The 25,255-nt window shown below is 46.3% G+C and overlaps 1 protein-coding gene across 2 annotated transcripts in view; it reads right to left on the bottom strand.

Moving 5' to 3' along the window:
• The window catches only part of GCGR (glucagon receptor), a 130,727-nt gene that overhangs the window by 24,288 nt on the left and 81,184 nt on the right, over window positions 1-25,255 (bottom strand). Inside the window, exons 3-7 of one of the 2 annotated variants that reach the window (XM_075347451.1) lie at window positions 18,053-18,149; window positions 14,533-14,640; window positions 14,346-14,467; window positions 7,651-7,757; window positions 4,975-5,128 (exon numbers count right to left, since the gene is read on the bottom strand). In XM_075347451.1, coding sequence (XP_075203566.1) covers window positions 4,975-5,128; window positions 7,651-7,757; window positions 14,346-14,467; window positions 14,533-14,640; window positions 18,053-18,149 — 588 coding nt within the window. Of the gene's footprint in view, window positions 1-4,974; window positions 5,129-7,650; window positions 7,758-14,345; window positions 14,468-14,532; window positions 14,641-18,052; window positions 18,150-25,255 lie in introns of those variants that run through there. The other variant, XM_075347452.1, reaches the window with a different exon arrangement.

The raw sequence follows: 25,255 nt of genomic DNA on the forward strand, positions 1-25,255 counted from the left end.
GTATTAACCCCTTTATTACCCAGCATGCTACCGCCATCAGGGCCACTGGACGAACCGGGTAAGGCACCCAGAAATGGCCCTAAGAAACAATGCACCATTAACAGGGGCGGCTGCGGGCTGCCGAGATTCCCAACCCCCAGCTGCCTGGCTTTACCTGACTGGCGATCAAAATGCGGCAGGAGCCCATGCATTTTTTTTTTTTATTATTTTTTAAATAAAAACAAATTAATGGGCTGTATTTTGATCGCCAGGTAGGTAAATCGAGACAGATGGGGTGGCAGCCTGTAGCCGTCCACTTTATCTGCGCTGAGAATCAAAAATACCGTGGAGCGCTTGGTCATTTTTTTAAATTATTTATTTTTATACAACTATATATTGTGTACTATATATATATATACATATACATATATATATATATATATATATATATATATATATATATATATATACACACACACAGTACAGACCAAAAGTTTGGACACACCTTCTCATCTCTAGAACAACTGTTAAGAGGAGACTTTGTGCAGCAGGCCTTCATGGTAAAATAGCTGCTAGGAAACCACTGCTAAGGACAGGCAACAAGCAGAAGAGACTTGTTTGGGCTAAACAACACAAGAAATGGACATTAGACCAGTGGAAATCTGTGCTTTGGTCTGATGAGTCCAAATTTTAGATCTTTGGATCCAACCACCGTGTCTTTGCAGAAAAGGTGAACGGATGGACTCTACATGGCTGGTTCCCACCGTGAAGCATGGAGGAGGAGGTATGATGGTGTGGGAGTGCTTTGCTGGTGACACTGTTGGGGATTTATTCAAAATTGAAGGCATACAGAACCAACATGGCTACCACAGCATCTTGCAGCGGCATGCTATTCCATCCGGTTTGCGTTTAGTTGCACCATCATTTATTTTTCAACAGGACAATGACCCCAAACACACCTCCAGGCTGTGTAAGGGCTATTTGACTAAGAAGGAGAGTGATGGGGTGCTACGCCAGATGACCTGGTCTCCACAGTCACCAGACCTGAACCCAATCGAGATGGTTTGGGTGAGCTGGACTGCAGAGTGAAGGCAAAAAGGGCCAACAAGTGCTAAGCATCTCTGGGAACTCCTTCAAGACTGTTGGAAAACCATTTCCGGTGACTACCTCTTGAAGCTCATCAAGAGAATGCCAAGAGTGTGCAAAGTAGTAATGAAAGCAAAAGATGGCTACTTTGAAGAACCTAGAATATAAGACATATTTTCAGTTGTTTCACAGTTTCTTAAGTATTTCATTCCACATGTGTTAATTCATAGTTTTGATGCCTTCAATGTGAATCTACAATTTTCAGAGTCCTGAAAATAAAGAAAACTCTTTGAATGAGAAGGTGTGTCCAAACTTTTGGTCTGCACTATATATACTGTATATATATATATGTTTTTCTGATTTTTCGCTTTATATTTTTGAGTAAAATGTAAATTGTTCTTTTATTCTATAAACTAGTATTTTGAGAAAATAAGTACAACATTTATTGCTTGGAAATTTGGAGACATGTTGTCAGTAGTTTATAGAATAAAATAATTTGCATTGTACTAAAAAATATAAAAAGAAAAATCAGAAAAACTGACAATTTTGTATATATATATATATATATATATATATATATATATATATACATATACTAGCTGTACTACCCGGCTTCGCCCGGGTTAATAACTGCTGTTAACAAAATAGAATGTATTAACAAAAATGTATTCTGCACACAAAAAACACAAAACAAATAGATAGAAATGTAATTATTAAATTGTTGCCTATATTAACCAATCAGAGCTCAGATTAATTAACTGTAGCAAAATAGAATCTAATCTGTGATTGGTTGCTATTGGCAGCCTGATAAATCTCCAGGCAACAGAAAGCCCTCCCCCCTGACAGTATATATTAGCTCACACATACACATAATAGACAGGTCATGTGACTGACAGCTGCCGTATTTCCTATGTGGTACATTTGTTGTTCTTGTAGTTTGGCTTCTTATTAATCAGATTTTTATTTTTGAAGGATAATACCAGACTTGTGTGTGTTTTAGGGCGATTATGTGGCGAGGTTGGTGTATGTGTGGTGAAATGTGTGCTGAGGGTGGTATATGTGCTCAAGCACGTGGTAGTGTGTGGCGCCTTGTGTGTGTGTGTTCATATCCCCGAGTGTGGTGAGTATCACATGTCGGGGCCCCACCTTAGCAACTGTACGGTATATACTCTTTGGCGCCATCGCTCTCATTCTTGAAGTTCCCCTTGTTCACATCTGACAGCTGTCAATTTGCCCCCAACACTTTTTGTTTCACTTTTTCCCCATTATGTAGATAGGGGCAAAATTGATTGGTAAATTGGAACACGCGGGGTTAAAATTTCACCTCACAACATAGCACCCGACGCTGCCCGGGATGTCTCTGTTTCTCTCCCATTCTCTGTCTATCTCCCCCTCTGTATATATCTCTCTGTCTCTCTCTCTATCTCTTTGTCTGTCTGTCTCTTTCCCTGTCTATCTCTTTCTCCGTCTGTCTCAATCTCTTTCTCCGTCTGTCTCAATCTCTTTCCCTGTCTGTCACTTTCCCTGTCTGTCACTTTCCCTGTCTGTCACTTTCCCTGTCTTTCCCTGTCTGTCTCTTTCCCTCTCTTTTCCTGTCTGTCTCTTTCCCTCTCTTTCCCTGTCTGTCTCTTTCCCTGTCAGTCTGTCTCTTTGTCTGTGTCTGTCTCTTTGTGTCTGTCTCTTACCCTGTCTATGTCTGTTTCTTACTCTGTCTGTGTCTGCCTCTTTCCCTGTGCGCATGCTTCTGAAGTTCTGGCTGCACTGTGGCTCCCAGCTCCATTCGCTTTAATGGAGGCAGATTTTTTGGCGAATAACTGTAAAGAGCGGGGTTAAAATTTCCCCTCAAAATATAGCCTATGACGCTCTCGGGGTTCAGACGTGTGAGTGTGCAAAATTTTGTGGCTGTAGCTGCGACGGTGCGGATGCCAATCCCGGACATACACACACACATTCAGCTTTATATATTAGATATATAATTATATATATATATATATATATATATATATATATATATATATATATATATATATATATTATATATATATATAGTTGTATAAAAATAAATAAATTATTTTAAAAAATGACGTAGTGCTCCGCGTTTTTTTTTATTCTCAGCGCACATAAATAGGGATGGCTACAGGCTACCCCCATCTGCCTGACTTTACCTTGTCTGGCAATCAAAATACAGGGAGCACATTTTTTTTAGCTATTTAAAAAAGTAATTAAAAAAAATGCGTGCACTCCCGCTGCATTTTCTATTGCTAAGTGTAATCCAAGCAGCTGCTGGCTGCTAACCCCCCACTGCTTGCTGTTACCTTCACTGGCAATGGAAAATCCAGGGAAGCCCTTTCTTTTCAGTTTTTTGCCCAAAAAGTAAAAAAAAATAATTGATGTGGGCTGCGCCATATTTTTGTATGCTAGCCAGGTACAGCAGGCAGGTACGGGCTGCCCCCAACCCCCAGCTGCCTATTTGTACCCGGCTTGGAACCAAAAATGTAGGGAAGCCCTTTTTTTTAATTATTTCTTGAATTTCATGAAATAATTTGAAAAAAAAAAATGACATGGGCTTCGCCCAATTTTTGTGTCTAGCCAGGTACAACTAGGTAACTAAGGATTGGAATCTGCAGCGCAGGATGGCCCAAGCTTTCTGCCCACCCCCCCGCTGCGAATTGCAGTCTGCAGCCACCCGAGAAAATGGCACTTTCATAGAAGCGCCATCTTCTGGCGCTGTATACAACTCTTGCAGCGGCCCTGGTGGCATGCTGGGTAATAAGGGGTTAATACCAGCTTTGTTTTACAAGCTGCTATTAAGCCATAGATTCTTAATGTCAGGCCAAGTTTGACCCGGCCATTAAGAATCTCCAATAAAGGGTTAAAAAAAAGACACCACACAGAGAAAAAATACTTTATTAGAAATAAATACACAGACACACTTAGGGACTCCATGTTTATTACTCCCTCTCACCCCTCCACGATCCTGGTCTTCTGTCTTCTTCAACCAATCTAGCTCTGCTGTATCAGAATGCAAGAGGGGAGGAAGAACGCTGCTATTCCCTGTGCGTCTAATCATTCAATGAGTGATCAGAGGCTGCTGGTTGGTAAGCAGTGATGTCACCGCTGCCACCGTTGCCATAGTAACCTGACGGGCGGGTTACTATAGCAACGATGATCTCCGATCACCTGATTCACGACGCCGCTATCCACCGGCTGTGACAGCAAATCCCTGCATGTGGGCTGACTCTGTAAAGGACGGGGAGCTGAGTGTGTGTACGAGAATTTCGCCGGTACGTGGCAATCGCTGGGTATCTCGAGTACTGAGATGCTTGGGCGAGCACCGCGTACCGGCGAGATGCACTGACAAGACCTAGCATGACATCATAGCCATGTGACCGGTCTGTAACCAATGAGGTAATACAACATTCACACGTGACTAGTCACATGCTATGACGTCACGGAAGGTCTTTTGGTTACCGGGCGGTACAGCAATGATCGTACTCGGAAGGAGAACCGGCAGGAGACAGTCTGCAGAACGCGTCGTGGGACCTGTAAGTATAATGACAATGTTTATTATTAACGATATTCTTTATTTTACAGCCCTCCCTGCCCCATTCCATAACTGTAAAGTCAAAGATCGGTGATCGGGGCGCAAGATCGTGTTATCTCGATCCCGATCTTTACAAAATGATCGGGCAAGTCTCCCTGATCGAGACCATCGGGGGATCGCCCATCCCTACTCATCATTACTAAGGAACATTGAGGACGGTACATTACAAATTATATGGATGATACTGGAAAAAAAGATTCCAAAGAGATGCTAAAACCTAATAGTTAACAATAGTGACCTCTTTTTTCTATTTCTGATGACATGAATTTCCAAAATAATTCAATACAGACATAAATTCTTCTCACTTCACTACTAAGCCAGACTTGTAGGTATTCCTCCTCAATACTCTCATTGTAACGGGTTTTCAGCATGGTGTCAATCACTAGCACAGACACACTCTTCAAAATGAACGAGATGAACAGGTTGATGTGAATGTAATTCCTCATACAGTGGAGTTTACTGCAAGAAATGGAAATACATAGTCAGACATAAGAACTATGGAATCATTCAGGTGTAAGAGTAATGGTCACCAATCAATTCGATAACCCTTTCCACGATGGGAAGTACTAGCCCTGGTATAGCAGAGATAGTGTTGGTTGTTAGTGTTTTGGGTGAATAAGCCTGAAATTAAAAGTCACCTTTCTAATGTAGAGCCAATGTGTCTATTACTTATTACCAAGTATTATTGGTAAAGTCAACAAAGACCTAACATCTGACTAAATACCACTCATGTCTGTTATTACAGTATCTTTCTATGTCTGTAGCAACCAGTTCCATCTTTTTCTTATGGATCATTTGTATCATACGCCTCATTGTTCATTTGCCATTCACATTCATTTACCCTTCGCATTCTGTCAGATCTATATGGCCACCTCAGCAGGGTTTAGGCACATACAGTATATACATTAGATACCTGTTGGCAGTTCCAACAAAGTAGTGTCTATGGTGGAGCAAAAATGTTAAACAGCTTGCAGATCCCATCATAACTGATTGTATTTACCAACAAATATCTCATGTCTATGGCCACAGGCCTCCATTAAATTGGTCATGTACAGTCACGGCTGAAAATGTTGGCACCCTTGAAATTGTTCCGGAAATTAATTATGCCTCCAAGAAAATTATAGCATTTTTGTTATACACGTTTATTTCTTTTGTGTTTATTGGGACAACACAAAAAAAAGAGACAAAAAGGAAAATTGGACATAATTCACACAAACCCCTCAAATAGGCCAGACTCAATTGTTGCTATCCTAAATTTAATATTTAGTTGCACACTTTAAAATAAATAACTGCAATCAATCGCTTCCTATAACCACCCACAGCTTCTTACACTTCTCAACTGGAATTTTGGATCACTCATCTTTTACAAACTGTTCCTGGTCTTATATTTGAAGGGTGTTTTCTCCCAATAGTAATTTTATGATCTCTCCACGTTTGTTCAATGGAATTTAGATCCGGACACATTTCTGGCCACGTCAGAACTCTCCAGCACTTTGTTTCCATCCATTTCTGGGTGCTTGTTGAAGTATGTTTGGGGTTATTGTCCTGCTAGAAGACCAATGACCTAGGACACAAACCCACTTTTCTGAGCCTGGGCTATTGCAACCAAAAATCCTTTGGTAATCTTCAAATTTCATGATGCCGTGCACACAGTGAAGGCATCCAGTGCCAGAGTCAGTAAAACAACCTCAAAGCATCTTTGAACCTCCACCATATTTTTAACTGTAGGTACTTTGTTTTTTTCTTTGTAGGCCTCATTCGATTTTTAGTAAACAGTAGAATGATGTGCTTTACCAAAAAGCTCTATCTTGATCTCATCTGTTCAAAAGGTGCTTTTCCAGAAGGATATTGGCTTATTCACGGACATTTTGGCAAACTACAATCAAGATTTTTTTTTTGTGGCACTGTGTCAGCAGTGGGGACCTCCTGGGTCTTCTACCATAGTGTTTCATTTCATCCAAATGTCAACAGATAGTTCACGTTGACACTGATGCACCCTGAGCCTGCAGGACAGCTTGATTTTCGCTGGAACTTGATTGGGGCTGCTGATCCACCATCCGGACTATCCTGCATTGCAACCCTTCACCAATTTTTCTCTGCTGTCCACAGCCAGGGAGATTAACTACAATGCCATGGGTTGTAAACTTCTTCATTATGTTGCGCATCATGGACAAAGGAACCTTAAGATCTCTAGAGATGGACTTATAACCTTGAGATTGTTGATATTTTTCAACAATTTTGGTTCTCAAATCATCTTCTCTTTCTGTTCTCCATGCTTAGTGTGGCACACACAGACACAAAATGCAAAGATTGAGTCAACTTCTCTCCTTTTTATCTGGTTTCACATGTGATTGTTATATTGCCCACACCTGTAACTTGACACAGGTGAGTTTGAGTAAGCTTCACATGTATGAAACAAAGTTGTTTACCCACATTTTTGGAAAGGTGCCAACAATTGTGTCCTACCCATTTTGTTGTTTTTTTTTTATATATATACAGTATGAAATTTTGTACAATATGCCTTTTATTCTATGTTTTGTTTTATTCCAATAATCACAAAGGAAATAAACATGTGTATAACAAAACATGAGTAATTGCAATTATTTTCTGGGAGCAATACTTAATCTTGTGGAACGATTTCAAGGGTGTCAATACTTTCGGCCATGACTGTACCTGTAAATTAGACCTGACTTCTCCAAATGCATGTCCAGATTAATGAAACATGAATGTTCAGCAGTGTTAAAATCTATCCTTTCATATGCTTTTTTTCCGTTTGAAGATGTGAAATGACCATTGGCCAGTCTATAAACGCAACTGTCAAAATTGGCAAAATTGACCTAAAATGTCTGATGTGCATGGCCATATTTAGGGAGTATCCCACAGAGGAGGAAAGATCGGTTATGGAATTAGATTTGCAGAGATTTTTACAGACAAATAGGATAGGGGAGACAGGAATTGTTCAAACCATAACAGCCACCTACCTGAATCCCACAAGAATAGCAAGTGCCAGTACAAGTGCCCCCACAGATATAGAATATCCTACAGTGTACATGATCTTAAAGCTTTCATAGGTCTTGGCAAATTTTTCCTGTAAATTAATGACAACAGATCTGTTATGGATAACAAAAAGCACAAACTTAAATCGCATTATCCATAAAATTGACATAAAAATGCAACATGTACATATTCCATCATCATGGAGCTTCAATAATCAATGTTTCTGAATCACTTTGACATTGCTCAGATCACATTATCTATTAGGCTATGTGCCCACGGGAGCCTGTCTGTGCGGATTTTGCCGCGGAAAACCTGCGGATTTTTCTGGATTTTCCAGATAAATCCACAGGTTTTAGCATGTACAGTCACTCCCCATGTTATCCTATGGGACATGGGGTGTGCTGTGTCCACGCTGCAGAAAGTGCGGCTGCTGAACATGCTGCGGATGTAGGCATCTGCATGTATAATTGCATGTCAATTATTCATGCGGAATTACCTGCGGATGTCCCGGACCTCCGCTATGGAGATGAGAGGCCGAGACGTCTGCAGGTAAGCCGCGTGAATGTTCGCATGTTTCGCGCAGCTATTCCGCTGTAATCTAGCAGCTAAAAATAGCTGCGGACGCCGGCGGGCAGCTGCGGGAAACATGCGCTCGTACCTACGGATACATCCGCAGGTACGAGCGCCCGTGGGCACATAGCCTAAAAGTCATTTCCCATTATACAACCCAAGTCACTGACATCAATCACCCAAGAACATAATTCGACAGAAACGAACATTCTCGATATTAGGGGTCGCTCACATCTGCGTATCAAAAAAATCGTTCTGATATTCATCCAGGAGTGTAGGACAAGTGAATTCAAATTGGTTTTCCGTATGTCATGTGAGTGCTATGTGAGTGTGGGATTTTTTTCTCACCTACTATTTATATGTCATGCACATGTCATCTGTATGTAATGAGTTTTATTCTCAGGAACTTTTATTCCACAATCATTTATAGGACATTTACAGTGATCTATGCTGAAGAATGGTAATAAAAGGCATACAGATGGTCCATTTGTCATCCTTTTTTTCTCTCGCAACTATAGACTTGCATTAGCGAGTCTTGCCGTTTTACGTCACCATAAACAGCATGCTGCAATTTTTTTCATTATTGTTTAACATTGGTGTGAGTGCAATCCAATTTTTTATCGGATTGCACTCAGAATATTTATACGCAGATATGAGCGAACCCTTAAGGGTGCTTTACACGCTGCGACATCACTAGCAATAGCTAGCGATGTCGTGCGCGATAGCACCCGCCCCCGTCGTTTGTGCAACATTTGGTGATCACTGCCGTAGCGAACATTATCGCTACGGCAGCGTCACACGCACATACCTTTTCAGCGATGTCGCTGTGACCGCCGAACAATCCCTCCTTCAAGGGGGAGGTGCGTTCGGCGTCATAGCGACGTCACTGCGGCGTCACTAAGCAGCTGCCAAGTAGCAGAGGAGGGGCGGAGATGAGCAGAGTAGGGGCGGAACATGTTTACATTCCATGTAAACAGGAATGGTCAAAAATACCTTCATCCAGGATCCAGGAACTCATTAAAAGCTACAGGAAGTGACTAGAGGCTGTTATTTTTGCAAAAGGAGTATCTACAAAATATTAATGTCACTTTTATGTTGAGGTGCCCATACTTTTGCACTGGTCAAATTTTGTTTAAATGCGGATTGCGCATTTTCTGTTAGTATGTTAGTACAATAAACCTCATTTTAATCCAGAAATATTACTCAGTCCATCAGTTATTAGATATATGAAACTGAAATAGCTGTTGCAAAAACCCAAAATGTTCTAAAGAAAAAAGGTTAACATTAATAGGGGTGCCCAAACTTTTTCATATGATTGTATCTCTGAAACACAGGCCGCTTATGGTAACAATGTTGTCACAGTATTACGCCACTTTGAGTTGCTGTCCCCAGTCTATTTGTGATAACCAATGCAGGTAAAAATCGACAGCTGTGGGCTGCAGCCACCAGCTGTGTGCTTTACCTTGGCTGGTTATCAAAAATAGAGGCTCCTACACAACATTTGTTATTTATTTATTTAAATAAATAATAAAAAATATGACTTGTGCTCCCACCGATTTTTGATAACCAGCGCAGATAAAGCAGTGAGCTGGGGACTGGAATTTTCAGGCTAGGAAGGTCCATGATTATTGGGCCCTCCCCAGCCTAAAAATAGCAGCCCGCAGCCACTCCAAAATTGGCGCATCCATTAGATGCGCCAATTATGGCACTTTACCCGCCTCTTCCCGAATGCTGTGGTGCGGTGTCAATCGGATATTATATAGGGTTAATGTCAGCTGTGATTTGTCAAAAGTATGCTGAACATTAACAATAGGAATATTCAGAGTCTCTAACTTTCTATGGTATTTGAGGATGAAATCAAACTTCTGCCAGGAAATCTTAAATGAGTAAATCAGGAAATAATAGTAGTAGTAATAATAATAATAATAATAATAATAATAATAATACAATTGCTTTATATATATCGACAACATAATTAGCAGCACTTTTCAAATGGTACATGTGAAGTGACAAGTCTGGGAGGCCTCTGGCTGTGTAGTCGTGGCAGCACTGTATTCAAGGCACATCCCTGGCTTCATCACTTCTTTAATGTTGAGAGAGTGTATGTCGGTGTCTTCATCGGCCGATGCACAAAAAGGCTGCAGGCAAAAGTCCAGATGCAATAAAAACGACATTTATTCACAAAGATAAAACACTCCGGGCAGCAGATTCCGGCAATATTAGTGGAGCTGGGGACACCCTGCCCGAACGCACCCTCTGGTGGGAATATGCCCAAAGTACTCCACTTCCTACGGGCTTCCACTCTTCAGCCAAGCATACACCGGACCCACACTGGCAGAATAGGCTTTGAGGTTGCGTTCACCTCCTTATCTCCGGTGTCCCTTGATGGTCCGCTCACACAATCACACTTGCCGTTGCAGATGTGCACTCTCCGCTGCCCCGGATCCTCTCTCCCTACACACATTCAGACCTTGCCTAGATATCCGGCCGACTCCTCCTCCCCGGTGGCAACAGCCGTCCCACCCGGCCACTAGGGGGTGCCCTAACACATCATATACAATAATAAAAATCAACACTTTTAATAATCACAATGCCGGGTAACTATGCTAAACTAGTAGGGGGTAGGCCCACCCACTACATGCCTCCCCTCTTAAAATCCGAGCCTCCCGGCAAGGCTCTAAAACTTTAAACATATTGACAAAAAAAACCTTTTGGGTCAGTCCTCAACAGCGGCACCAGTTCAGCGGCACTCCCGGTCTTTAGGGGCGCTTAATGGCGCAGCAGCGCTCCCGGTCTCTGGATAGCGCCCGGAGGCTCAACAGCGCTCCCGGTCTTAGATGGGCGCCCGGAGGCTTCAATAGCGCTCCCGGTCTTTGCTGAAGGTGCCCGGAGGCTTCAAAAGCGCTCCCGGTCTTTGCTGAAGGTGCCCGGAGGCTTCAGAAGCGCTCCCGGTCTTTGCTGGAGGGCAACGGGCCCGTAAAACTTTTCAACAACAATGGAACTTTCTGCCGGTCTGGAACAACACCGGTCTTTGAAGGTGCTGAAGTTAACAACTTACTCTGGGGGCCAGGCTCGCTTCCATTCTTCCGCTTGAGCCTGGATATAGGCCCCCAGAGATTGTCCCGGCTGGCGGCGGATTCGCCTGAAAGACACAGGGGCGAAAGGCGGCTCCGCCGGTGCAGCTGCTGCAGCTCCTCTTGGGGGTGATGGTGTCTCTGCCCGAGATGGCGGTGGTGCGTCCAGCATGATGACCGGCTTGTTTGTAACATTTTGCGTTACCGCTACCACGGTTGGAACCTTCTCCGGGTCAGGGGCCGATGCAGTCGCTGTTTCCGGGACAGCAGCCCTGACACGCCGGGGTTGAGAGGGCGCGGGCGGGAGCGATCTGGCATGGCTCCGGCGCCGCTCTTGCTGCTCCTCCCACTCAATCTCCTCCTGCCACTGCTCCGCTTCCCGGGTGGTTGGCATGCGGGAGACACAAACAGCAAACAGGCCGCGGCTACCTGCGTCCGGCAGGAACTGGACTTTCTCGCCCGGCCACAAAGTATGGAGTCGCTTGGGCAGTCCTTCCACGTCGAGATGAACTCTATTATAAAAGTAATCATCCCCGGTCTCGACTTCTCGGATGAATCCATATCCGTCCTGCTGGTTGAACTTAACAACCACCCCGGTCACAAACTGCTGTGCCAGCTCCTCGCCACCAGAACCGGACAGCATTTCCCGGACGATGGTCTCGGCCAGGAGACGTTCCTGGACGGGGTCAGGCTTCGGGGTCGGGACACTGGGGCGCGGCTCCGCAGGCGGGGCGATGACTGGATCCCAGAAGAAGCCCCGGTGATCTTTCTCCAAGCGCTCAGCAAACTCCTCAGCCGGCTCCGGCACAAATGGGGAAGCGGCGGCGTTAAGCTGCGGGGTCTCCCATGGGAAGACTGCAACCCCCGGACGGTTTGGCATGGGTGGGGTGGCATAGGTCGCCTTCACCTCTGTGATGGTGCTCCCGGTTTGAGCATCCCATGAGGTCTTCCAGGAAACTTTGTCCGGCCTGGTGGAACCTCCCGGTCCAATGGGAAGGTCCGCCAACGCGGCCTCACTAGCAGGGGCGAACCGGGGTCGACCTCGACCGAGGCTGATTAGGGCCATAGTCGTTGCCAACTCCGCGGGTTGCCCAAAGGTCTCCATCTCGGTCTCCGACAATATCGCTGGTAATGGCGGTGATGTCGACGCTGAGACTGGGGAAAGTGGAGGCGGGTCTTCGTTTCCCGCTCTTAAACGGACTCCACCCCCAGCCTCACGCATCATCTTGACTCCTCCGCTGAGGTACTTCTTTTTCTTTTTCTTCATCTTCAATGCCCTGGAGCTGGCGCCTCCCCTCTTTGGGCGGAGTACTCTGTCCTTTTTCTTCGGCGCCGGCCAGCCCCAGGCTCTTCTTTTGGCGCCAACTTTTCGCGCGCTCTCGTTATCTTCACAGACGACGGCCATCTTGCCGCCATCTTGTGCCCGGTCCAACGCCTTGGGCACTTCTTCCTCCCACCATGGGACTGGAAATCTGTTCTCATAGCCCGGAGACGGTGCACTCGGCACCACTTGGTCTCCGGCTTCTTGGGTTCCTGGCAGGGGAATCGGATCCTGCCGACTACGCCACTTGAAGTGACAAGTCTGGGAGGCCTCTGGCTGTGTAGTCGTGGCAGCACTGTATTCAAGGCACATCCCTGGCTTCATCACTTCTTTAATGTTGAGAGAGTGTATGTCGGTGTCTTCATCGGCCGATGCACAAAAAGGCTGCAGGCAAAAGTCCAGATGCAATAAAAACGACATTTATTCACAAAGATAAAACACTCCGGGCAGCAGATTCCGGCAATATTAGTGGAGCTGGGGACACCCTGCCCGAACGCACCCTCTGGTGGGAATATGCCCAAAGTACTCCACTTCCTACGGGCTTCCACTCTTCAGCCAAGCATACACCGGACCCACACCGGCAGAATAGGCTTTGAGGTTGCGTTCACCTCCTTATCTCCGGTGTCCCTTGATGGTCCGCTCACACAATCACACTTGCCGTTGCAGATGTGCACTCTCCGCTGCCCCGGATCCTCTCTCCCTACACACATTCAGACCTTGCCTAGATATCCGGCCGACTCCTCCTCCCCAGTGGCAACAGCCGTCCCACCCGGCCACTAGGGGGTGCCCTAACACATCATATACAATAATAAAAATCAACACTTTTAATAATCACAATGCCGGGTAACTATGCTAAACTAGTAGGGGGTAGGCCCACCCACTACACATGTACAACCAGATTTAGCATTTAATAGTATGAAACTATTTGAAAATTCAAACAAAAGGCATAAAGATCCTACTTCTAAGAGCTAAAAGGCAAAAGTATTTAATGTTAAATCAATGAAGCCATCTTTAATAAAAAGAAAAAATGGAAGTATACATACAGATGAATGAGTTAGTCACCCAGCTAGTATCTGTGTGTGTTCTGAGAAATATAGTAGAATGTGTGGTAGGCCTACCTATAACAAAAAGTGTACTTTAAAAGTATATTTAAGGAACTGTGGATGTTGGGAGTTAATGCAGTAGTGCATTCCATAGAGCCTAGGTGCAGCATGAGAAAAGTCTTGGAGAAAGGAAGACAGTTTGAAGTTTGGAATATCTAGATAATTAGAATTCTGATTCCTTAATTAGTTCTTTAAGCAAAATGTGTTCTCTTGATCCTTTCTTAAAGAAAACTTGGTAAATGCCACTGAAACACCAGTAGTAACTCTATTCTGACTCCAAAATAATTTGCTTGTTTATATCTGCATTTTCTTATTTTTAGCAAAGCAGGATATACCAACTCAAACAACTTGGATTTTTGGCAAGCTCAAGAGCCAACCTAAAGTTGATGGTGGAAATGGGTTGAAGAATGTCATGGCAAAAAGCCCATCAACAATCAGAAACTACCAGCTTGAGGAACAATGAGTTCCATTGAGCCAATACCTTATCTGAAAAGAGCGATACAATCAGTGTAACGGCACCTCAAAAGTGACTGAGGCGCCAACAGACAATAATGGTTCTGTAGAGCATATGAAACAGCACAATGTTTGTAGAGAACTCTATATAATTGTACCTGGTCCTCCATATCTGCTTGGTCAAGTTGACATTCCCGAGCATCACGTAAAGGATGGCCATGCACCATGGGTGCCCATTGCCCATCTGGTCCACAATGTTTGTATACGGAGCCATGCTGCACTGAGAGGGGACAATCTTGTTACTGACTCATTTGTTACAAATTAAGCTTACTGAAGATGTCTTACCTTTCTTGTACCAAGGCAAGAACCAGGGGCAAGAGACATTGGCAGTGGTATTAGGTTGAGTATCTGGCCAGCAGGAAAACTTATCAAATGTCCTGTTGCAGACCAATCCTGAGGAAACATCACAGTTTCAATTATGGAAATTAATTACATACTGTAAAGGAATAAATCAATTTAATAAAAATAGAACACAGCTTTTTAACTTGATAGAAGAACTTGATGTAAAGACAATGAATATCCTTTAATAGAGTGCAGTTTGGCCATATTCCTATTATTTTGTTAGTCAATGAAAGAGAATCTCTGTTAACCACTTTGTTCCATTTACAGTTAGGTCCAGAAATATTTGGACAGTGACACAATTTTCGCGAGTTGGGCTCTGCATGCCACCACATTGGATTTGAAATGAAACCTCTACAACAGAATTCAAGTGCAGATTGTAACGTTTAATTTGAAGGTTTAAACAAAAATATCTGATAGAAATTGTAGGAATTGTACACATTTCTTTACAAACACTCCACATTTTAGGAGGTCAAAAGTAATTGGACAAATAAACCAAACCCAAACAAAATATTTTTATTTTCAATATTTTGTTGCGAATCCTTTGGAGGCAATCACTGCCTTAAGTCTGGAACCCATGGACATCACCAAATGCTGGGTTTCCTCCTTCTTAATGCTTTGCCAGGCCTTTACAGCCGCAGTCTTCAGGTCTTGCTTGTTTTTGGGTCTTTCCGTCTTAAGTCTGGATTTGAGCAAGTGAAATGCATGCTCAATTGGGTTAAGATCTGGTGATTGACTTGGCCATTGCAGAATGTTCAACTTTTTTGCACTCATGAACTCCTGGGTAGCTTTGGCTGTATGCTTGGTATCATTGTCCATCTGTACTATGAAGCGCCGTCCGATCAACTTTGCGGCATTTGGCTGAATCTGGGCTGAAAGTATATCCCGGTACACTTCAGAATTCATCCGGCTACTCTTGTCTGCTGTTATATCATCAATAAACACAAGTGACCCAGTGCCATTGAAAGCCATGCATGCCCATGCCATCACGTTGCCTCCACCATGTTTTACAGAGGATGTGGTGTGCCTTGGATCATGTGCCGTTCCCTTTCTTCTCCAAACTTTTTTCTTCCCATCATTCTGGTACAGGTTGATCTTTGTCTCATCTGTCCATAGAATACTTTTCCAGAACTGAGCTGGCTTCATGAGGTGTTTTTCAGCAAATTTAACTCTGGCCTGTCTATTTTTGGAATTGATGAATGGTTTGCATCTAGATGTGAACCCTTTGTATTTACTTTCATGGAGTCTTCTCTTTACTGTTGACTTAGAGACAGATACACCTACTTCACTGAGAGTGTTCTGGACTTTAGTTGATGTTGTGAACGGGTTCTTCTTCACCAAAGAAAGTATGCGGCGATCATCCACCACTGTTGTCATCCGTGGATGCCCAGGCCTTTTTGAGTTCCCAAGCTCACCAGTCAATTCCTTTTTTCTCAGAATGTACCCGACTGTTGATTTTGCTACTCCAAGCATGTCTGCTATCTCTCTGATGGATTTTTTCTTTTTTTTCAGCCTCAGGATGTTCTGCTTCACCTCAATTGAGAGTTCCTTAGACCGCATGTTGTCTGGTCACAGCAACAGCTTCCAAATGCAAAACCACACACCTGTAATCAACACCAGACCTTTTAACCACTTCATTGATTACAGGTTAACGAGGGAGATGCCTTCAGAGTTAATTGCAGCCCCTTGTCCAATTACTTTTGGTCCCTTGAAAAAGAGGAGGCTAAGCATTACAGAGCTATGATTCCTAAACCCTTTCTCCGATTTGGATGTGAAAACTCTCATATTGCAGCTGGGAGTGTGCACTTTCAGCCCATATTATATATATAATTGTATTTCTGAACATGTTTTTGTAAACAGCTAAAATAACAAAACTTGTGTCACTGTCCAAATATTTCTGAGCCTGACTGTATGTCACATCGGTCCTAGACTTTTCCGAACAACTAACTTCCAGATGCAGCTGTACCACAAAGAAAGGCCAATTTGGTTAGATCTCTTAGGGGTACTTCTCACATAGCGAGATCGCTGCTGAGTCACAGGTTTTGTGACATACCAGTGACCTCATCAGCGATCTCGCTGTGTGTGACACTAAGCAGCGACCTGGCCCCTGCTGTAAAATTGCTGATCGTTACACACTGTTCTGGTTCATTTTTTGGTCGTTGGGCTCCCCCTGTGCAGCACGCATCGGTGTGTTTTATACCTTACCCAACGACCTCGTTCGTGACTCACGTAGGCGTGCATCTTCGTTGTATTCTGTGCCCTCTCTGCTCCGATTGGTGATCGCTACTGCGTTCGGATTGGCAGCTTCCATCCTCTATTCTGGCTTGTAGATCGCAGTACATTTCAGATGGCTGAATTCACTTGTCCCGGACCGCGTGTAGCAGCAGATCGTAATACAGTCCATTCTGCATCGAGACTGTAGGATGGACAAGGATGGAGAAGGATGGAAGGGCTATTATGTTGCCTTCTCTAAAGGCAAGGCCGCCCAGTCACAACGCAGTTACGACCACCAATCAGAGCAGAGGGGGCGCGGAAAAGGCAATGCAGATGTGCGCCTATGTTACTAATCAAGATTTGAATCGTGCTATGTGACAGGGTCCCAGCGACCGCCGTATTGTTGCTGCGTCGTTGGGAAGATCTGACTGTTTGACAGCTCACTAGCGACCCTGTAGCGACGTACCAGCAATCCTAACAAGGTCGTATCATGGTCGGAATCGCTGGTACGTCGTTTAGTGAGACGGTACCCTTAAGCCTGCTTTACACGGTACTATCAATCGTGCAATTTCACAATCGATCGTACCCGCCCCTGTTGTTTGTGCGTCAAGGGCAATTAGTTGCCCGTGGCGAACAAAGTCGTTAACCCCCGTCACACGTACTTACCTGCTGTGCGACTTCGCTGTGGGCGGCGAACATCCTCTTCCTGAAGGGGGAGGGACATTCGCCGTCACATCGACGTCACACAGCGGCCGGCCAATAGAAGCGGAGGGGCGCAGATGAGCAGGACGTAAACATCCCGCCCACCTCCTTCCTTCCGCATATCCGGTGGGTGCCGCGGGACGGAGGTAAGCTGCAGTTCATCGTTCCCGGGGTGTCACACGGAGCGGCGTGTGCTACCCCAGGAATGATGACCAACCGGCGCTATTTTAATTAAACGAGATTATGAAACCGAGTGACGATTACACGACTCACGATTTGTGAGCGATACTGCGTCGCTCAGAGGTGTCATACAGCCCGACGTCGCAAGCGATGTCGGATGTGCGTCACAAAAACAGTGACCCCAACGATCTATCGCACGATAGATCGTTTCGTGTAAAGCACCCTTTAGTCTTGTTAAGAATAACAAGAAGAGGTGACTGCAAATTTGCTATGTTGTAATTGTCATGTGTTACTGATTGCTTATACGTTAATATATAATAAGGAGCCTACATTTTGTAAGTATATATGATAAAGACAGCATGCTATTAACCTGTTGCAGGGGACCCCATTGACATATTCTGTTGGCACTCAGTTTCATACTTCTTCCAGCTGTCATACAGGTAATCCATTACCTGAGCTGAGACTGCCTGTGAAGAAAACAGATATGGAAGCCAATTCACAGACATACAGAAAAGTGATGCTATACAGAGTCTAACTGCAGCTTACAAAATTGCTTCCTAAATGAAAGTAACCTGATGCACGGCTCATTTCATGCACATAGCTTACAATGATGCAAGTAAGCATTCCATTACAACTTTTCAAAGTCATATGAAAAAATAATAGATTTTATGTATACTGTGCCAATGCTACTCAAGAGTCAAACTTCAGATAATCAAGGTGTGTGTAGCAGAATGAGGTTCTTTTCAAGATTTATGTCTAAAATCTGGAAGAGGACCTGGATGTTTGAGAAGTGGTGTCTGTCACTCCACCTTTCCATGTTTTGGAAAGACCAGGTAGGCTCCTAGGTTCCAATTGGGAGAGCCCAATAAGAGGTTCATGAGCTTTTCCCATAATGCTCCCAGTTTGGTGCAAGACAGGTTGTAATAAAACCTATTGGACTCACTACAAGAATGGCATGGTCAATGTGTGTTTGATTATGAAGTACTGGGGAGTAGGCGTAGTCTCATAGTAAGGGGTGCTGCATATGTTTTGCTAGAGTTTAGATGGCCTAGGGCTTACTTTGGAACACTGTGTTGTAAAACTGCTTATGTTGTGTTTAAATATAATGAAGAAGTTTGAGGCCAGCCCCACATTTGGAGAGTATTGGGCATAAATAGAGGTTTCCTGATTAATCAACTGTCTTGTACAATGCTACCTCTGCTACAGAGCTTGTGTGGCGCCCCTGACCTGGTCAGGCACCACAGAGTATTGCACCCATGCGGGGACAATGCTTCCAGGTAATTTCCAAAGGCCAGGATGAGGTGCACACACAAACAGATAGTGACCAGGTCTCCCACACCACAAGAAGGGACCCTTGGGTAGCCAGTAGGGGGTTAACTTGCAATTCCCAGCTAGGGGTGTGTTCAGAGGCTGGTTGCTAGGAAGCAGGGCAGAGAGGAAGTGAGAAGGAGTCTGGAGCTGGAGGTGAAAGGGAGCAGAGGGGCTCTCGTGTCAGACGGGTCCTGAGGAGTGCAGTAGCTGAAAGCGGGGGAGAAAGGGTACCGTGGGTCGGCCTGAAAGACACCCAGAGAGAGAGGGGTGGCTGAGTACGGAGATCCTGGTATCCGAGCACGCAAGGGGAAACAGATCCCCAGTACAGGCAGCAAATCATCCAGAGCTGCTTAACCTACAGGTGGGGGGTACTTTATGCCCTCACCACTACTACACAGAGCTCGAGCCAAGCAGCAATCACCAGGCCCATAAGGGGACAGAGCCAGAAGCCATCCCACCAAGGCCACGCTGCCGGCAGACGGGCCAGAGAGAGGGGAGCAGGCTAGTAACAGCTTCCCTGGAGGAGTCCTACCACGCTTCAAGCAAGGGATCCTCCCAAACAAAAAAAGAGTGCAAGGAGGGCGAGCGGACAGCTACCCTCAGAACGGCCTCCTGGAATTCCTGGTTCCACCTGGTTATCACAGTGTCGCCCGGGCATCTCACCGTGACCTCTAAACAGTGAGTAAACACGTTAAAAGACTTCTTGGACTGTGTTTGAGTCATTCTGCGACCTGTGGTCCCACCCACATACACCGGGACCTGGGGCTTGCCTTACTCTCAGGAGGCTATTACAACCTACTGCACCCACCATCAGCCCCAGGCATCCCTTAACCTGCAGTGGCGGTCCGCACTGACCGCAATTCTGAGAGTGGCGTCACGACGAATCCCAAAACGAAGGTTCCCTACCTGTGACCAGACCGTCCCATCCCGTGGAGTCCCTAAGGGTAATACACTGCTGCACCGCACCTGCAGGGCTTCACATATCTGGCGTCACGAACAGGATTTGGACTAGACCTGTTCAGACAGGTGACCGTGCGCCTCAGAGGTCCGACCGCAAAAATTGAACCGCCGCCATATTGCCATCTTCAAAAGCGCGCGCTGCAGCCCGCGCGAGGGAGAAGAGCACCGCCCACGAAGAGGTGTGGCCGCCCCAGAATCCCCACAATTCAGAGAGCGTTCTGACCCAGGAAGTGGAAAGGGAGCGCGCAGATTTTTGAAGAAAAATGGACGCTGCAGGAGGTAATGCCCCTGGTCAGGGCGACGCAGCCCAAGCGATGCCAGCCCCCGTCGCGCTGGACGCAGCAGCGCCCGGTGCCGGTGCCGCGGTCGCAGCCGCGCCGGCCGAAGTCTCCCCCATAATGCCAGTTTCCTTACTGTATGTCCCAGGAGCGCAATGGCTGCCCCAATACACCGGTAAAATAGACACGCTGACCGGGTTTAAGAAGAAGATCAACACCCTGCTAGACATGCACGCGATGACTGGTAAGCAGAGGGCCGCTGTGGTGCTGGGACAATTGACTGGAGCAGCAGAATTGGAAGCTGAGTCCTGGACCAATGATGACCGGGGCTCTGTTGAGACCATCTTTGCCAAACTAGCAGCTGCTTTTGAACACCGCACAGAGGGAGAGCTGAGGACGGACTTCTATAACTGCCGTCAGAAGCCCCAAGATAGCATAAGAGACTATGCCCTCAGGCTGCAGGCTGCACTACGGGCTCTCAAGCTGGTGGACCCTGTCAGTGATCAGGAAGGAAACCGGATGATGAAGGAACAATTCTTGCGGGGCCTGCGCTCTCCTGAGGATGGGAAGCAGATGAAGCTGTGGTCCCTGGAACACCCTGACGTGGACTTTGCCATTCTGAAAGACAGGGCAGTGAAAGCACTCCAACCTCCTGTGGACACAGACCCCGTCGCACCCGCATGGCCTGCCAGTTCCACGGCTGCAGGAGCGGAATCCTCCTCGCAGTCCCTGGTAACTGCAAAAGGACTCAACGCGTCAGCAGAGACTATAAATACACTATCCTCCCAGGTGCAACAGCTCACTAAGGATGTCGCACAAATCCTGAAAGCAATGCAGTTGCCCTCAGAAACCAAAGTCCCTCATCGGATCCTGCTAGCTGACAGCCCAGAGGACGTCCCTTGGATGCGGAGGAGAAGAGGTCCTACAACCCGAGGCAGGAGCAGTGATCGCTATGACTCATCTGGACAACCCATCTGTCGTCGTTGCCAGGAGGCAGGTCACTATGCAAGGGCTTGCCCTTTAAACGAGCCAAACCTGGGGCCGAGGGCCAGTCCTCAGGATTAAGAAGATCAGGCCCAGGTCGCTGCCGTGAGCAGTACGTGGGTGGGCGTCCTGTCCTGTCCATCGTCCTGGATGGGATCCCTACCCCGGCATTATTGGACACCGGCTCTCAGGTAACCACGATTCCGTATGTCCTGTATCGTAGGTTTTGGTCGGACGACGATCTCCGACCACCGGACCCCTCCCTCACCATCTATGCTGCCAACGGACAACCTATAGACCAGATTGGGGTCAAAGAGGTAACCATAAAGGTGGGAAGGCAGGAAAAGAAGGGACAAGGACTGATTGTTGTGGACACTGATATTAGAGAAAGGAACCCGCAAATGATTTTAGGCACTAATGTCATAGAAAATTGCCTAGGGGAAGTGTTGTTGTTGCTTCACCAGATTGTTGAAGGTGCTGAGGGCAGGTCGCAAAGAGCCTTGCAAAAGGAGATCCGAATCATTCTGAGGAAGCAACAGGTAAAACAGACTGGCGGTGAGATTGGTAGTGTACGGGTGATGGATGCTAACCCCATTGTGATACCCCCACGGAGTGAAATGATGATGTGGTGTAGAGCAGCGGTAGGTCTCAGAGGACAAGATTACCAGGCTGTACTAGAGCCCACTCATTCAGACCACTGGCCCACGATTCTGACAGCCAGGGGGGTAGTTGATGTACACAAGGGACGAGTGCCTGTACGAGTGTTGAACTGTGGGGAGGAGGAAGCCAGACTACCAAGGTACGCTACCATAGCCAAACTGTTTACATGCTCAGATGACGCCATAACACCTGTAGGTCCCCTGACACAAGCTGACTCAACAGAGGACGAGACCTCCCAAAAGCAGTTAGAGGACTGGTGCCAGAAACTACACGTGGGGACTGACTCTACACCCGTCTACCAGAAACATGGGGTTTACAGGGTCGTGCAAGAATACGAGCAGGTCTTTAGTAAGAACCCACTAGACTTTGGTAGGATCAAAGGGGTGCAACATCACATACCCACAGGCAGTCATCCTCCCATTAAGGAAAGACAGGCCTATTCCACCAGCCCATTACCAGCGCACAAAGGACATGCTGAAGGACATGAAGGAGGCAGGAGTCATAAGGGACAGTTGCAGCCCCTGGGCGGCTCCCCTGGTCCTGGTGAGAAAGAAGGATGGCACGATGAGGATGTGTGTGGATTACAGATGGATAAATCAGATAACACACAAGGATGCCTACCCTTTGCCAAGGATAGAGGAATCCCTCGCTGCCTTGAAAACCTCTAACTACTTTTCTACCCTAGATCTTACTAGTGGCTACTGGCAAGTATCTGTAGCAGAAGAAGATCGGGAGAAGACGGCCTTCACCACCCCAATGGGCCTCTGTGAGTTCAACAGCATGCCATTTGGACTCTGCAATGCCCCCGGGACCTTCCAGAGGCTTATGGAATGCTGCCTAGGGCACCTCAACTTTGAAACCGTCCTGCTCTACCTGGATGATGTCATCGTGTACTCCAAGACCTACGAGGACCACCTGAAACACCTGGCTGAAGTCTTTGAAGCGCTATCCCGATATGGAATGAAGCTGAAACCATCCAAGTGCCATTTACTGAAGCCAAAGGTCCAGTACCTAGGTCACGTGGTCAGTGCAGAAGGAGTAGCACCGGACCCAGAGAAGGTCACAGTCATCCAGGAATGGCCCACACCTACTACCGTTCGGGAGGTACGTCAGTTCCTTGGCTTGGTAGGCTACTACAGAAGGTTCATCAAGGGATACACGAAAATGGCAGCGCCTTTGCAAGAGCTCCTGGTAGGCCACCCAAAGAAGAAAGGAAAGACCTCCGGCCCGCCATTTCACTGGGGAGAAGCAGAAGAACACTCCTTCAGACAAATGAAAGGGGCCTTGACGGGTGAAGAGATCCTAGCCTACCCTGACTACAGTCTACCATTTGTACTGTATACAGATGCCAGTAATGTGGGACTGGGAGCAGTGCTTTCACAGGTGCAGGAAGGCAAAGAGCGTGTGATTGCTTACGCCAGCAGGAAGCTCAGGCCTACTGAAAGAAACCCAGAAAATTATAGCTCATTTAAGCTAGAGTTCCTGGCCATGGTATGGGCTATCACAGAGCGGTTCAAGCACTACCTGGCAGCCACCAAATTCACTGTCTTCACGGACAACAACCCCCTGACCCACTTGGATACTGCTAAATTGGGTGCCATGGAGCAGCGTTGGGTAGCCCGACTGGCGAATTATGACTTTACTGTCAAGTATCGAGCTGGCCGCAAGAACGGCAACGCAGATGCTCTGTCCAGGATGCCTCACCTAGCAGACGAGGGTGAAGATGTAGATGATCTTGAAGAGATTGAGCTGCCAGCGTTCCATCGCCATGGAGCAAAACAGTGTCGGCAGTTGCGTGCCAACCGCCAAGAGGTGACCCTGAACCCACTACCTCACTACAACTGGAAGGAGACCCAGGAAAATGATCCAGCGGTAGGCTTGGTAAAGAAACTGATCAACCAGCCTGGCGCCAGCCTTGACAAAGGAGCCCCAGCTGAGGCACAGTACCTATGGAAGGAGAGGGGTCGATTATTCATCTATCAAGACAAACTTTACAGGAGCATCATTGACCCGAGGACGCATGAGAAGGTGTGGCAAGTGATTGTACCACAGAAGGATACGAGGATGGTGCTAGAAGCCTATCACAATGGTGCAGGCCACTTTGGTTGGAAGAAACTGGAGGCCCTACTGAAAGTAAGATTCTACTGGGTGGGCATGAGATCTGCCCTAGAGAAGTGGTGTCGAAACTGCGGGCCCTGCAATCTTAGAAGAAAAGACCAGCCCAGCCAAAGAGCACCACTCCAGCCAATCCAAACTAAACGGCCCCTGGAGATCGTGGCCCTGGACCATGTAAAGTTGGCACCCAGCAGACAAGGCTACAACTACGCTCTCACTATGGTTGACCACTACTCCAGATTCCTGGTGGTAGTACCAGTCAAGGACTTGACCGGTCAGACTGCAGCCAAAGCGTTCCAGACACATTTCTGTCGACCACATGGCTATCCAGACCAAGTGCTCACTGACCAAGGACCAGCCTTTGAAGCTGAAGTGTTTAAGGAGTTTTGTAACCTTTACGGCTGCAAGAAGATCCGTACCACGCCTTACCATCCTCAGACCAATGGCATGTGTGAGAAAATGAACCACATCATTCTCGACCTTCTGAAGACTCTCCCATTAGAAGAACGAAGTCGGTGGCCGGAAAAACTGCCCGATCTAGTGGACATGTATAACAACATCCCTGTGAGTTCCACGAACTGCACACCGGCATACCTGATGAGGGCCAGACCAGGGAGATTGCCAGTAGATCTGGAAATGGGAGTTGAGACCCCTGAAGACCATCAACAAGGTGCTGATTGGGATTCCAACCGCCAAGCCCAATACAAGAAAGTACAAGAGTGTGTGGAGCGAAGCCTGACTCAGCAGCGTGAGAAACAAGAAAAGGCCTACAATCGAAAAGCACCTGCTGTTCCTTTGATGCCAGGAGATATAGTTCTCAAGAGAAAGAGAAGACATCATAAACTTGACAATCACTGGGAAGAAGAACCCTATACTGTGTTACCATCGACGCTTAGCAATGAAAAGACATGCCGTATCAGCAAGGATGGAGGAAAAACAACAGCTGTCGTTTCTAGAGATCGCTTAAAGAAATGTCCTGAACAACTAAGAACCCCTGAAGAAATTCCCCACCCTTTGCCAGTTCAAGAACCAAAAGAAAAGATGATCCATACTGTACTTGGAGATTTCCCAGCAAGTTGGCCTCAATACAATGGAGCAGTAGTTATTCCAGTCATTACATTCCCTCAATCTAGAGAAGTAAGAGAACCAGAAGAACCTGTTCAGAACCTGGAAGAGCCAAATGTAGCTGAAGCAGAAGACCATGCACTGGTATCAATACCCAGTACACCCATTATTCACATTGAGACACATACATCGGGTGGGAG

The sequence above is a fragment of the Anomaloglossus baeobatrachus genome, chromosome 5, assembly GCF_048569485.1.
Source record: "Anomaloglossus baeobatrachus isolate aAnoBae1 chromosome 5, aAnoBae1.hap1, whole genome shotgun sequence".
Lineage (NCBI taxonomy): Eukaryota > Metazoa > Chordata > Amphibia > Anura > Aromobatidae > Anomaloglossus > Anomaloglossus baeobatrachus.